At 43.9% G+C, this 15,178-nt stretch overlaps 1 protein-coding gene across 2 annotated transcripts in view; it reads right to left on the bottom strand.

The window, feature by feature from the left end:
- DHX35 (DEAH-box helicase 35) overlaps positions 1-11,318 on the bottom strand; it is a 73,667-nt gene extending 62,349 nt beyond the window's left edge. For both annotated transcript variants that reach the window (XM_089896894.1, XM_022592412.3), the window contains exons 1-2: positions 11,237-11,318; positions 4,426-4,559 (exon numbers count right to left, since the gene is read on the bottom strand). In XM_089896894.1, the coding sequence (XP_089753020.1) occupies positions 4,426-4,559; positions 11,237-11,276 (174 nt within the window). In that variant the 5' untranslated portion in view covers positions 11,277-11,318. The remainder of the gene's footprint in view (positions 1-4,425; positions 4,560-11,236) is intronic.
- Positions 11,319-15,178: the final 3,860 nt, after the last annotated feature.

The raw sequence follows: 15,178 nt of genomic DNA, 5'->3' as shown, positions 1-15,178 counted from the left end.
GTGAACAAAGATGTATGTACAAGCATACTCACTGCGTATTGTTTATAAGAGCCAAAAATTCAAACAGCCTAAATGTTCATCAACAGGGGAGTGGTTACACAGCTGTGAAGCACATCAATAATGGAATAATACACAGTTGTTAAAAAGAACAAATGTCTATTTGTACTGATGTGGAATGGTCAATGAGGTCTGCTATGGTAAGAAAGCAAAGTGCAGGACAGCGTGAATGATACACTACTATTTGTGTTTTTAAAGAAAGGGTAGGGACTTGCCTCGTGGTGCAATGGTTAAGAATCCGCCTGCTGGTTCAGGGGCCACGGGTTCAAGCCCTGGTCTGGGAAGATCCCATGCTGCGGGGCAACTGGGCCCGTGCACCACAACTACTGAGCCTGCACTCTAGAGCCTGCAAGCCACAACTACTGAGCCAGCATGCCACAGCTATTGAAGCCTGCCAGCCTGGAGCCCGTGCTCCGCAACAAGAGAAGCCACCACAACGAGAAGCACATGCACCGCAATGAAGAGTAGCCCCTGCTCACCGCAACTAGAAAAAGCCCACGCGCAGCAACGAAGACCCAATGCAGCCAAAAATAAATAAATTTAAAAAACAGAAGAAGAAAGGGTAAATACATATATGCTTCCTTATGTATAAGCTACTTTGAGGAAAAACAAAACAAGAAACTGGTAACTATACTGTCTCCAGTGAGCAGAAGAAAGTGGCCGGGGAGCAGGGATATGAAGGAGACCTTTGAATTTTGTTCAACATGCGTGTATTACTTAATTTAATTTTTTTTCATTTATTAACTTGTGAAAACAAAAAGAATATGCTTTCGTCTCTACCTCTAAGGCCAAGTTCACAATAAAGCAAGCATAGGTTACATCTATATTTCAATTGGGCCTTCCTTAATCCATTCAGTAGGAGCAGAAACACTGATTTGGCCACTGAAAAGTCACAGATAATTCCAAGATCCCATGTACTTAGCTTCAGAATGTATTTCTGTACCCACATTTGATTACAGACACACCCGATGATCTGGAAAGTCATAAAGGTATTCCATAAATTCCTGGTTTGGAATGAAGTAAAAACCTGCCAAATTCTCCCACTCTGATCACTGCTCAGCTCATCTGACTCCACACCAACAATGTGTTTGGTGAAGATTGGGAGAGATAGATGCTGCCTTCCTGGCTAAAGAAGGTATTGACTGTTTGGGGTTTCGAATTTAGCATTATTTAGGGTCTAAATATGTAGTTCTCAAATCTCAGTGTAAAAATCTTCTAGGATATTTGCTAAAAATGAAGATTCCTAGCCCTACCCTCAGGGTTTTTGATTCAGTAGGGCTAGGGTGAAGCCCAGGAATCTGCATTTCTACAAACACCCAAAGGAGATTCTGCTGCAGGTACTCTGGGACTCGTCTAGATGCTTTCCTGTCGATTGCTTGGACTCTGTGCTTTCTCTTGTTTTGGGCAGAGAAAGGGGAAAGGTTTGGGTTCTTCACAGATATTTTGTAAATGATATTTTGTAAATCCATCTGCTGGATGGATGGTTGAATGGATGGATGGATGGGTGGGTGTTCAAGGAAAACTTGACAGAATATTTGAATAGAGAGAGAGACACGCTTGGTATTCCAGGAAAGGGAAATGACATAAGTAAAGGAAAGAAGATGGAAATAGGCAAACTATATGAACTCTATTCTAGGTGTGCTAGAAAAAGCCCACGAAGGCTCCAGGTTTGACTTGGAAATGAATTACAATAGGTGTAGTTAGAGCCGCACTGTGAAAGCCTTGAACGTAGAGCTAGCATCTGGACTTTAGCCAGGAGGCAGTACATGCTATAAGTGTTCCGAGAAAACTGGGCAGCAATATACAAGATTGATATAAGCATGAAGAAACTGAAGGCATTAACTCATACCTCATGTGCTAAATACAAAGCATTGCAAGCGGAGAGTCCGATGTGTGACATTCAAGAGAGAGATGACAAAACTATTTCCAGTTTGGAGACTGGGAGAATGACAGTACCACCGACAGGCACAGGCAGGGAAATCAAGGAGAGCTGGTGCAGAGGACCAGACTGAGCTTCAGTGAGGATGAGTTTAAGGAAGTAAGAGGACAACCTTGCACAGCAGTGTTCAGGGCCCAAAGAGAACGCCAGCCTACAGGAGGTAGCCGAGGGGAAGGCTGCCTTGAAATGGCATTGGGGTAAAGGGGGGTGAGCCTTTGATTTACTGCTGCTTTAGTTTCAACTTCTATTTTTAAAGCTATTTTCACTGGGACTTCCCTGGCGGCCCAGTGGTTAAGACTTCGCCTTCCGATGCAGGGGGTGCAGGTTCGATCCCTGGTCAGGGAGCTAAGATCCCACATGCCTCAAAACATAAAACAGAAGCAATATTGTAACAAATTCAATAAAGACTTTAAAAATGGTCCACATCAAATAAAATCTTTAAAAAAATTTAAAAAAGGAATTTTCACTTTTAGTTTTAATGGGGGCAGCAGTGGTGAATGGGTAACTTTTTATCCTTTTGGTCTCTTAGCTTTATCTTTAACATTTTATGAGATTGTAACTATGCTTAAGCTCTGCTTTGATTTTTATCAATAACTTACACCCCTTTTATTACCATTTTAATTTCAATATGTTATTAATACCTTATTGCTTTCATTTTTTAATGTTATTTCATTTATTATAAGTACAGTTGGAGGATGAAGAGTCAAGAAAATTAAATACTCAGTAAAGAATAATTATCCTTGTACTTCCAACGTTTACTACATGTCAGATATCTTGCTAAATGCTCTATGTGGCTTATCTCATCTGCTCCTCATAACAATCCTATGAGGAAGGTACCATTAGTCCCATATGACAGATAAGTAAACAGAAGCTCAGGCAGTGAAGCAAGGCCACACAGCACACAAATGATGAAGCCTGGGTTTGAACTCTAAAGTCTAGCTCGAGTCCAGACACTTCATCACAGCTCAAACTGTGTCCCTCAATGGTGAACGTATCATCTTATCTCCGGAGGGTCAAACTGGTTTACATTCACATATAATGGATGAGGTTAATCACCTGCAGAAGAAACTCAGCAACTATCAGTACAGGAGTAACTAAAACATTTGGGGCCACAGAAAAGTCTGATCGAGGTGACTTGGCGAAATTCAGAAGGCGGCTGTTTCATATCCATTTGGAGAAAGAACATATTAATAGAAGAGGCATTATTAGCACAGTCTAGACAAAAAAAACTCCCTAAGTGCAAGGACTTGGGCAGCTTTCACCCAACAGTGTCCGGAAGAAAGAGAGACACAGGTGCTGGTGGCCCCACTTACTCAGGTCATTCCAAGAGACATCATACAAGGCAGGGAGAGTTCATCACCCTTCATCAAGGCTACAGAAAATAAATACCCTTCAACTATATCTAAACCGTCTTTGGCTCTGAGCCCACTTCCTGATTACAATTTGGCTTCCCACGTAGACTTGGCAACGGGGAGAAAAGTGTGTCCATGCACTGTATTATCTGTACTGGAGAGCCACAGCTCACTGTAAACGAATATGTTCTTAATTCTAGTTTACACTTTGGTCTCTTATGAGTATATGTCCATTTCGTGAGATTAATAAAATCACGTGTCTGGATGTGCACATGGTATGTAATAACCATACCAAAATCCCATCACTATCTCAGTGGGAGTTAATCTCTTCAACAGAAACAACCTCGTATTTCTAATTAATCTTGGGTAAAGAAATATGCCTTTAAAAAGAAAGCTAAAACTGGCCACATGTTGGTAATTTGTTGAAGATGGATGCATAAGAGTTCGCTGTGCTGTTTTCTCTACTTTTCTGTGTGTTTGAACTTGTCCGTAACTGAAAGCAAAGAGGGGAAAAACGAATGCCATTTCATTTCTTCCAGTTTTTCCAATATGTAAGATCTAACCAAAAAAAACTGTAAGGACTTTCCAGACTTATAAAGTTAACTAACACATATTTTGAACAGACGATCCCTTCAGATAAGGGTATCTCTGAGCTCGCTGTGTTCTACAGGATCATTAGGAGTAAGAGGACATTATTCACTTCAGTGCCAAGTATAAAGCTACTGCAGGGGACTTCCCTGCTGGTGCAGTGGTTGCGAATCTGCCTGCCAAGGCAGGGGACACAGGTTCGATCCCTGGTCCGGGAAGATCCCACATGCCATGGGGCAACTAAGCCCGTGTGCCACAATTACTGAAGCCTGTGTGCCTAGAGTCCATGCTCCACAACAAGAGAAGCCACCACAATGAGAAGCCCGCGCGCCGCAATGAAGAGTAGCCCCCGCTCGCCACAACTAGAGAAAGCCTGCGCACAGCAACGAAGACCCAACCCAGCCAAAAAAAATAATTAATTAATTTTTTTTAAAAAAAGCTACTGCAGGCTGCTTCAGGCCGACGACTGAACATACTTATTTAATGTACCTTGAACACCGGCAGCTTCTGCCTCTGCTGCTCTATAGAAAGGGCAGCATAAGGATTGTAAACAACAGTCGTTGCAGAGTTTTCAGCTAGACTTTGTCTCTCTTCAGAGATGCTGACACCTGGTCCCTCTGTACCTGCAACAGAAATGTTTTTTTCAGATTCTCTGATATAAGGAACAGAAAAATTGTGTGAAAGTTACAAATTCAAAGATGAAGATATACAACAGAAGCACTGCATTTTAATCTCAAACTACCAAAAGGTATTAAACTGCAATTTCAGGAAAGCATCTAGAAAGGCGCCTACGAGACTACAAAAGAGCCTCACTGCGGCGTCAAGAACAAAGGAGATGGCAGACCTATTGGGCTCCAAATTGGCCACACGCAACTGTACGTTACAGAGGACAATGTATTGAGCTCTGGCCACCATGCTGCTATTATTACCAAACTCTTAACAAAAGTGGCAGAAACCTAGTGGGAATTAGCTGAGGCAAACAATGAATCCTATCACCGTAGGATGGCAGCAAGGTTCAGGGCCAACGGGCACCGACCAGGGACTCAAATGCTGCCTGGCCTTTTTCCTTCTCTCTGCCCCTCTCGACAAGCTCCTTTCAGTCCCTGGGGCTGGCTTCTCTACAGGAGCTGGAATTAGGCTGCTTCCAGGGCCAGAGCTCAGGCTCACAGTTCCTCCACCACTCACTCACTCACTCACCACCAAGGATGGACGTGCCAGAGATACAGCAGGGAACACTACAGATGCCGGCCTTACCCTGGTGCAGCTTACTTGCTTCTCTTATTCATCCTCCCAAAGAAACATAACTTAGTGCATAAAGTGGTAATGGAGAAAGACCCAGTGAGGGGAACCAGGAGTCCCAGGTGTGTGTTGTCTGTTTGGGAGATGAGGAAGAATCTTTTTCTCCCAGCTTAGGGCCTCTGCCCAACCTGATCCAATCAACTACGGCCCTGGAGTGGGGTACAGTAAGTGGCAGCGCCTATCTGAATCACAGAATTGCAGTGGTTGGTTGGGAAGTGCTGGGCCAAGAAGCCACTGTGCTGAGCAGATTAAACACCAGATACCCACAGTGGCTTCTTGGTAAAAACAACGAAAAACTGGGCCTCAGGGTGCTGAAGAATAGGGAAGCCAAATCCCCCCATGAAAAGTTGTTCAACGTACAACTTTTAGCCTGAAAAGGATTTTTAGCCTGAAAGGGAAAATGCCTTAGAAGGAACATGGCTTCAACCTTTATCATCAGCCTCTGTAACTTTTCACACCAAATTGTTCGTGCAGCCCAAGGCAGAACTCAGAGTAATACGTACATGGCACAGGGTTCAGAATTCAACTCCACATGAGGAAGTTATCGCTAAAAGTTAAACTTGTTCAGTACAGGGGTATGCCACCTTTGTGAATCAATAACGACCCCCGCCAGAAGTTCACAGCCCTCTGTTAGGGGTGCTACAGGGATAATTACCCAATACTATCACCTCCCGGGTTTTCTGAACTCAGAATCTGTGATGCTATGTGAAAGTACAGAGGCTTTGTGATAAGAATATTTAGCCCAGTGATTTATTTTTACATTTTTGAGGGGTCCCAGATCCCTTCGACAATCTAATAAAGGCTGTGAACTCCATCTCCTGAAAAATACACCAGAATGTAATTTATCAGAACACAAAATGCTGGAGGTCCAGAGACACCCTAGAGCTAAATTTAGAATCACTGCTGTAGATCTCTGACCCCTTTTCCTTTCGTTTCTAGGAACATATCTGTGTTCCAGAGGTCCAAGGTTGCCAAAAATCAGGTAAGTGGGGCACTGCTCTATTGTTTTGCCAAAATGTTGACTTTCCTTTCAACAAGATAAAAGATAGAACAGGACCTGGAATAAAGCCTGTGCTCAAAGAGGTGAGTTTCCTTTCCTTTCTACCCTTATTATTACTACCTCTGATTAACGCCTTGTAATCTTCACCGAAGAAAACTAGAGCAAAGAAATAGCTTATCCTCATCAGCTCTGCTTTTGTCCTGAATTCCCTCCTTTTCCAAACATTTTAAACCTTTACAGCATGTCTAGAATCTTTTATTTATTTTTTTATAATTTTTTTTTAAATTTATATTTATTTTTGGCTGCACTGGGTCTTCATTGCTGCACGCGGGCTTTCTCTAGTTGCGGCGAGCAGGGGCTACTCTTCATCGCGGTGCGCAGGCTTCAGTAGTTGTGGTTCACAGGCCCTAGAGCACAGGCTCAGTAGTTGTGGCGCGTGGGCTTAGTTGCTCCGCGGCATGTGGGATCTTCCCAGACCAGGGCTTGAACCCGTGTCCCCTGCATTGGCAGATGGATTCTTAATCACTGTGCCACCAGGGAAACCCCTACAGCATGTCTAGAATCTTTTCACATTGCTCCCGCAACGTCTCTTACTTCCTCCCACACCAAGGTTTAATCCACCCAGGTGTCTTCCTGACTACCCCATCCCTCCTGTCTCTAACCTACAGCCAAGTTCACCTCAGTACATTCAGTTATGAGGTCTTTTACGAGAACAGCTACTGTCAATCAATGAGGAGCATGTCTCCTCCACACAAAAGACTTCATTCAACCAAACCAGGCCTGCTTCCCCACTATATATACATCCCACGGCCCATTCTGGCTGCCTATGGTTTGTTTTTTCCCTTGGGAACATTCTCAGTGCTTAAGCAAGTAACAAGCTTGTAATTCTTGTAAACCATTTCCCCATCTATAAAACAAGGCTGATAAAAGCACCGCCCCCCACCAATCCAGCAGTCCCTCTAACCCAATTTTTCAGTTTGAGTGGTGACCCATTAATGGGTTAGGAAACTCATGTAGTGGGTCACGGCTAGCACTTTTTAAAGATGAACTAGAAATAGAATAGAAAGTATCAGAGTGCACCCCAAGAAGCAATATTGTTTTTGTACAACTCTCTTTAGTTGTGTGTGTGTATGTGCATGCACATACATGTGCATGCGTGCTGAATCACAACACAATACATTATGTGTACCCATGCTGGGTCACAACACATTTCTTACTGTAGATCAGGTCAAAAATTCTTCAAAGCTGTTGCTATAAAGCATTTGCCAGGCACACTGTCAAACATTGATTTTATCATTAAATATTTGTTGAATGAAGGAAGGAAAATGGCCAGGCCCTTCTGATCCACTTGTATTAGCAAATCAAGTCAAACTTTTTTCTACAAAAACCTCAGGCAGCTCATACAAAGATCTTAAGGCAGAGATCACAAACTGGTAGAGATCACAAACTAGTTACTCAAGGACCCCAAATATGTCACTGTTAAAATGTCTGAAATCATTCATTTAAAACATGTAAAAATTTCCCATTCTAACCTGGATATTTGAGCCCATATGACACCAATTGGGTGGAACCACCTACAGCTTCCTGCTTTAGAGAGCATGTGTACGCTTCAGTGTAATCAATACTGTACACGTATCAGTGTACACACGCTCTAGTTTGCCACAGTTCCCACCACTCCCTATTATTTCCACCCAGCACCTTCACTTATTTAGATTGTCCCAGAGGCCCCCCGTAGCTACCTGAGCTTGTGACTCCCAGCCTATAGGACATATTCATCTAGCCTTAAACCCAGTCTCACTCACTTCCCTGACCTTCACCGTGTATTTCCCACATCCTATTTTCATATCTTCAACTTCAGTTTCCTAATCTGTAAAATGAGAGTAATACCTCCATCACAAGATATTGTGACCGGGACTTCCCTGGTGGCGCAGTGGTTAAGAATCTGCCTGCCAATGCAGGGGACACGGGTTCAATCCCTGGTCCGCGAAGATCCCACATGCCGTGGAGCAACTAAGCCCACGCGCCACTACTACTGAGCATGCACTCTAGGGCCCACGAGACACAGCTACTGAAGCCCACACACCTAGAGCCCATGCTCCGCAACAAGAGAAGCCACCACAATGAGAACCCATGCACCGCAACAAAAAGTAGCCCCCCGCTCACCGCAACTAGAGAAAGCCCACACACAGCAACGAAGACCCAACGCAGCCAAAAATAAATAATAAAAAAAAATTTTTTTAAGATATTGTTACCTCTTAATAAGACGTTAAGTAAAAGTGACTAGCACAAAGGGCCCAGTACGTGTGCACTAAATCCATTCCTATCTCAGTGAATGACAACAGTTTACCTAGAACAGTGGTTCCCAAACTTTGATGCACACTTGAATTACCTGGGGATCTTTAAAAAATACTGATGCCTGATTCCTAGCCCCTCCGGACTTCTGATTTATTACCATGGGGTATGAATGAACAGGAGTTTTAAAAGCTTCCCAAGTGATTCAACTATACAGCAAAATTTGAGAACCACTTACCAAGATAGTCACTGAACCCAGAAATCTGAGTCATTACCGACTTTACCTTCCCCCACATCTGCCTCTAAAATCTCTCCCATAAGGTCCCTCCCTACTGCTCACATGCCAGAATTGAGGTTTTCAATATCCCTTCTCGATTTTAGTAGCACCTTCTCTTAAAGGTGTCCCTGACTCTAATTTCCTCCCCCAAGCATTCTGCTCACCAAGGCCAGAGTTATCTTCCAAAAATAAACCTCATTGTGTTACCTCCTGCTTAAAAACAGTGAAACCCAAATTCTTTAACTTGCATGGAGACTTCTCACAATGAGGCCCCTACTTACCTTTCTGGCTTCATCTCCTACTACACCCCAAAATATACCCTGCCACTAAACACCACGCTACTCAATTATTTTGGTGTTTTGGACACTGCTGAGGTACCATCCCACTTTGCCTTTGTTCACGCTACACCCTTTAGAGCTCCATTCTCCTACCTCTCTGCAGAACAAAGCCTCATTTGTGCTTCAACGTTCACCTCAAAAATACCCCTGTCTTGATGCAGTATTTCTTATCCACACATTCAAACTTTCCCCCTCTTCTATACTTCCAAGTAATTATAATAGTTAATATGTATCTAGTGCTAAGAGCTTGATGTGTATTCTCATTTAATCCTCAAAACAATCCTTTGGGTAGGTATCATTCCCAATTTACAGATGGGGTAACCGTGATTTTCCCAAATCACCAAGTTAGTAAATGGTAGTCAGTATGGTCTCTACAGTCTGACCCTAGTAGAGCTCATCTTCCTTAGCACCGCCTTTTTCTGCCTCACTTTAAAATCTCTTAAGGAGGATATCCGGGCTTCCCTGGTGGCGCAGTGGTTGAGAGTCCGCCTGCCGATGCAGGGGGCACGGGTTCGTGCCCCAGTCCGGGAAGATCCCACATGCCACGAAATGCCTGGGTCCGTGAGCCATGGCCGCTGGGCCTGTGAGTCCGGAGCCTGTGCTCCACAACGGGAGAGGCCGCAACAGTGAGAGGCCCACGTACCGCAAAAAAAAAAAAAAAGGATATCCAATTTCATATTATAATTGAGAGAGAGAGAGTGTAAATCTTGAGAGCAGAGCCCTAGTCATCCGTATTTGTCTCCTAACCACAAGGCGAGGTGTTCAGTAAGTATAACTTCAGTGAATTAACTAAATAATGGAATAGAACTCTTAGAATAATCCCATGTTCTTTAACCAAAAGAGCAGCTGGTCTGATTTTCAACAATTCATTTAGGCCTTTATTGTACTTAACACTTTGACCTGTTATTAAAGGCTTGAATAAATAAAATAGAGGATATCTCATTATCTAATGGGATCTTAGCTTTGGCTGCAAATAAAACTCAGGATGGATAACTGGCTGATGACTTAAATGCTGAATCATAAAATTATCCTTAGGGGACAAGCTACAGATTTTAAAAAAAGAATTAACACAACCCTTGCTTAGGTTTATGTTCATCATCACTGATAGGCACGTTCAGAATTTCTGGGAACCACTCTAAATACCCTTTAAAAGCTTCCCTTATATTACCTTCTCTGTCTTATTTCATTTTTGCTGCAATATGCAATACTGTGCACATCCAGACCTGCGGAGGTGCAAGTGGTGGGAAAAAAACAAGCCGGTAACCCTTTAAGAAACTTGTTTTTCACAGGAAACTGATTGTAAGAGGAGGAAGGGTCTGGCACGTAAACATTCAATAAAATCCTGACTAATGAGTAAATTCAAACAAGACAAGCAAATCATTCTGCGGCTGAGAATGGTGTTAGCCTGCAAGAGGGTGAGTGGGTGACAGCCAATACGAAGGGGGGTGTTCAATTTCTGGCAGACACGTGGGGCGGACAGAAACCCAAAAACAGACTAAACTACTTTCCCTTTTAATGATCACTTCCTCTACATCAAACAATGCGTCGTGCTCGTTATTCCAGCCCACAGGATAGATGTGACTATTCTGCCCATCTCACAGGTAAGAAGGCTAAGGCTAAGAAGGGTTAAATGACTTGCCCAAATGAACTCTGCTACTCTACGGCAGAGCCGAGAATTCGAACCCAGGCAGTCTGATTTCCTAACATGAACTCCTAAACCCCGAGCAGCAGCCCCTGTCCGGCCCCAGCGTAGCCCCAGGACTGTAACAGGACACGCGTGGGCGCTTTAGCGTTTCCCCATCGCACGGGTTGGGCAAGACAGGCATCAGGAGTGAGGAAAACGAAGCCTGTGGAGGCTGAGAGACTGGAACGAGGTCACACGGTGAACTTCTGCCACGGCTGGGGGCGGATCCCTGAATCCCTCGGGACCACTGCGGCGCCTAAGCCGCGGAGCCCACCAGCTCGGAGGCAACGGCGGCCAGCTCGCTGAGGTCAGGCCTGCGAGCAGGGTCGCAGGCGGCAGGTCGCCGGCCGCGGGGGCCAAGACCGAAGTCAAGCTGCCGCATCTGCCCAGCGTTCCGCCAAGGGCCTTACCAGGTCTCCAGAACTTCACCGGTCCCACGGGCGCAGCCATGCTGAGGTGAAAGGTCCCGAGGAAGACTCCACCCCTCCTTTGCGCACGAGGCCTCTTAGAGGCCGCGGGGCGGGGCCCGCAAGGAGCCCGAGCCCTGGAGGTTCCGCGGTGTTACCGCCACGCCCCCGTGACCACCGCCCCCTCCGAGCGACGTAACTTGCGTTTCAGCCCTGCCGCGGGGCCCATGTGACCCGACCCGCCATATTGTAGAAAAGGGCGCGCTTCTCCGCTCCTGTAGCGTGAGGGACCAGGGTTTATAAGTGGCCTCCCTAAGAGCATGGCCTTCCTTGGGTGGCGGCCGCACATCTCGGAAAGGGTGAGCTTTGGGAAGGGACCGCTGGCACGAGAGTTTGTCGCCGCCTGCGTCACTCTGTGGGCAAGGAGGCAGTGTATCCCAAATTAATGTTACGTTACAAGCTATCACGGCTGTACTCTTTTTTTTTTTTTTTTTTTTTTCAAGAGTTGTCATATGCAAGAGTAACTAAGGGAGTTCAGCACAGCCTTAAGGGGCAGAATTAGAACCAGAGGGTGGCAACATATTTTGGAGCTGTCTCCAGCAGTGAGTGTTCTAGCTCTGCAGGTGCGTGAGCGAGCATAGGCTGCAGACTACCTCTCAGGGCACTGGAGGCAGGATTCAAGCTATGTTTGCAGAGTTAGAATAAATGTTGTCATTTTCAAACTTGAGACACTTTTATACTTACTAAATTTATTTATTTATTTTTGGCTGCGTTGGGTCTTTGTTTGCTGCGCGCGGGCTTTGTCTAGTTGTGGCGAGCAGGGGCTACTCTTCGTTGAGGTACGCGGGCTTCTCATTGTGGTGGCTTCTCGTTGCGGAGCACGGGCTCTAGGTGCGCAGGCTTCAGTAGTTGTGGCGCACGGGCTTAGCTGCTCCGCGGCATGCGGGATCTTCCCGGACCAGGGCTCGAACCCATGTTATGTGCATTGGCAGGCGGATCCTTAAGCACTGCGCCACCAGCGAAGCCCTGTACTATTTCTTTTAGTCTCCAGATTTTCAGATTGGAGGATAATAATAGTAACTACCCTGAGGGTTTTCTAGTTCAGTAGATATTGGGCGCCTACTGTGCGCCCAGGTACTGCAGTTCCAGTCTCTTCTTTCATGGAGCTTCTGTCCGAGGCGGCGGGGTGTGGGGGGAGGATGTCGTGGGAGTAAATGAGTAAATGCTCGATGAACAGTAGTGTTTATTATTATCAGTAAATAAAACAGTGGAAACAGCATGCAAGTCTTTAGGGACCTTGAGAGTAACGCTGAAAAGGGGAAGGGGGAATGGATTGAATAAGAAAACTTAGAAATGGGTAGATTTGTTAGGCTAGGACACTAGCCCAATGTTTCCTCCAGTGTGACTACTCATGATTCAAATGCTTGTGAAAAATACAGATTCTAGACCCCAATCAATCCCGAATCAGAATTTCCAGGGGCATGGCCTGGGAACCTGCATTTCAAGCCACTCCACAGATGATTCCAGCAACCAGTTTGAGAAAGATTCTGCTAATCCAAATGAGAGCTAATAAGTTCGAGTAATAGGAAAGGTTTAATGGATAGGAATCTAATTGGAAGGAAGTGAGAGGCTTCAGAATCTATGCGCTTTAGAGCTGTGAAGAAAATTCTGCATTCTTTTGAGAGAAATGGCATAGTCGTGGAAAGATCAAGGTCTTTGGAGACAAGTAGACATGATTTGGAATCCTAACTTTGCCATTTCCTAGCTCCAGGCTGTCATCCAATCTAAGTTGTAAAATGAGGTTTAAAAAGGTTGTATTAAATGAGAGAACATGTACAGCCTTACTGTGTAAGACACAGCAGGCATTCAGTGTTAGCTCCTGATAACTCAAATAGAGTAAATCCACCAGGGGAAAAGTTAGACTTTACATACATACACCCATTTCCAAATATCCCTTTTGATTTAGTTCCATAATAATGAAAATAGGGTTCACTATTTTCAGTGATAATCACTGTGCCTAGAATTCTCTATCAATCCTTTAATATCCTTCTAAGAGTCAGCTCTAAGAAGACTTCTCTAAATTCATGATCCAACTTAAGTATTCTCCCTCTGCAGAGCTGTGTGCTCACTTTTATGATTTAACACTTATTTAGCTGAACTGTAGTTAATCTGCCTGCACTCTTACACTGGGAGCTTCTTGAGAACAAGCATCATGTTATATTCTTATTACAGCCCAATAATAAAGTGACTATTGAGTAATGTATACATGAACACCATGCTTTATACTTAATTTTAATTCTTAATGACATCGATTCTTCCTTGTTTTATTTTTGTCTGATTTTCACTAAGGGCCCAAGTGTACAAAACAGGGTTTATACATAAACACAAGAGAAAATGAAATAAATGCCACTTTTTACGATTCCTGTATTTTATAAATTACTCTGACTTATATGAAGACTTCCTGTTTACAAAGAGATAGTATAGCAGACATGCCCAAATTACTGGATCATAATCTTAAAGCTGGAGGAGACTTTAATTGTCTAGTCTAAATTCTCTTTTATAGAAGAAAAAACTGAGGCCCATGGAGGTTAAAAGGACTTCATCAGAATCAATGAGCTAATTTAGTATCAGAACTGAAACTAGAATTCAGGCTTTCTAATTCCCAGGCCAGTGGTTTTCAACCACATGGACCATTTAAAACCATTAGAGCTTAGCTCTTCTCAATGAGAATTAGTTCTTCTCCCTCAGAAAGTTCTGAGCCCAGCGGTCTTGAATGGATTGTTTTGCTTTCAAAGACTTCTACTAGGGAAAAACACCTAAGTAATAACCTAGATGTTGATGCTGTGGTTTTATTGCCACAAACTAGGAATGGTTTCAATGGACTATCTTACCTTTCCTAATTAAATATTTTCGGAAAGAATGGCCTAAAATAACTACTCTAAAAATTAAAACCATTATTTCTTGAGATGGCATCCAGAATTTATTTAGCTCATTGCCAACAACTTTCATTACATGAAAGTTTGATCATTGTATTACATTTTGCAACTTCCAAATGACAGATTTTCCACAAAGATACTCCTCAAAATGTTCCATAGGTACATTTTAGAAATTTTTCTCTGCCTATGGTGGTTAACTGGTACTTTCTGCTTTGAAGTATTTCCCATCCAACCATCTTGGCCATGTTTAGGAGGCATAGGATTTAGGAGTTTTCATCTTTGTACCAGTTAAGGCTTTTATGTAACAAGTAGTAAAAAACCCAATCCATTCTCTCATAGGCAGAAATAGCTCATGTAATCTAAAAAGTCCAAGTAGTTCTGATTTGAGACACAGCTGCATTGGGACACACAGGACATAATCAGAGCTTGCTTCTGATCATAACATTCTGCCTTCTGCTGACCCAGGTGTCACATAGTAACTAGGTGGCCATGTCAACTCATGTCACATCCTCTCAGCATCAAGCCCCTTTCCAGAAATTCCCGGCAAAAGTATCTGGCTGGCCACATATCCATCCCTGAATCAATCACTAGGGCCAGGGAATATGGCGTACTGACTAGCTTAAACCTGGGTCATACACTCCTCCCCAAATCAGGTGTGCTCAGCTTCACCAGAACCACATGGACTGACAGCTGGAAACAGAATGGTTCCTCAGAGGGATTTCTGAGAGTGAGATTATCAGAGGTCGAATGAATGAAGCAAAAATAATAGGTAGCCATCCATGTATTCAAGTACAGTAAATCCCCTACATGCGAACCTTCAAGTTGCAAACTTTCAAAGATGCGAACATGCGTTCACATATCCAATCTAAGTTAGTTCACGTGTCTAGCATACATTGTCAAGTGCACGCATCCTCTACAAGTGGTTGTGCTTTGGTGTACTTTACAGTACTGTTGCTGTGCAACCCGAGGACCTTACTAATGAAGACCTGATGGAATTGGAGGCCCAGAG

The sequence above is a fragment of the Delphinapterus leucas genome, chromosome 15, assembly GCF_059928025.1.
Source record: "Delphinapterus leucas isolate spDelLeu-1000000601 "Yukka" chromosome 15, BTC_Dleu_Yukka2, whole genome shotgun sequence".
In the NCBI taxonomy this organism is placed as follows: domain Eukaryota; kingdom Metazoa; phylum Chordata; class Mammalia; order Artiodactyla; family Monodontidae; genus Delphinapterus; species Delphinapterus leucas.
Note: the sequence above shows the minus strand (reverse complement) of the source record. Positions and strands in the feature narration are given on the sequence as shown.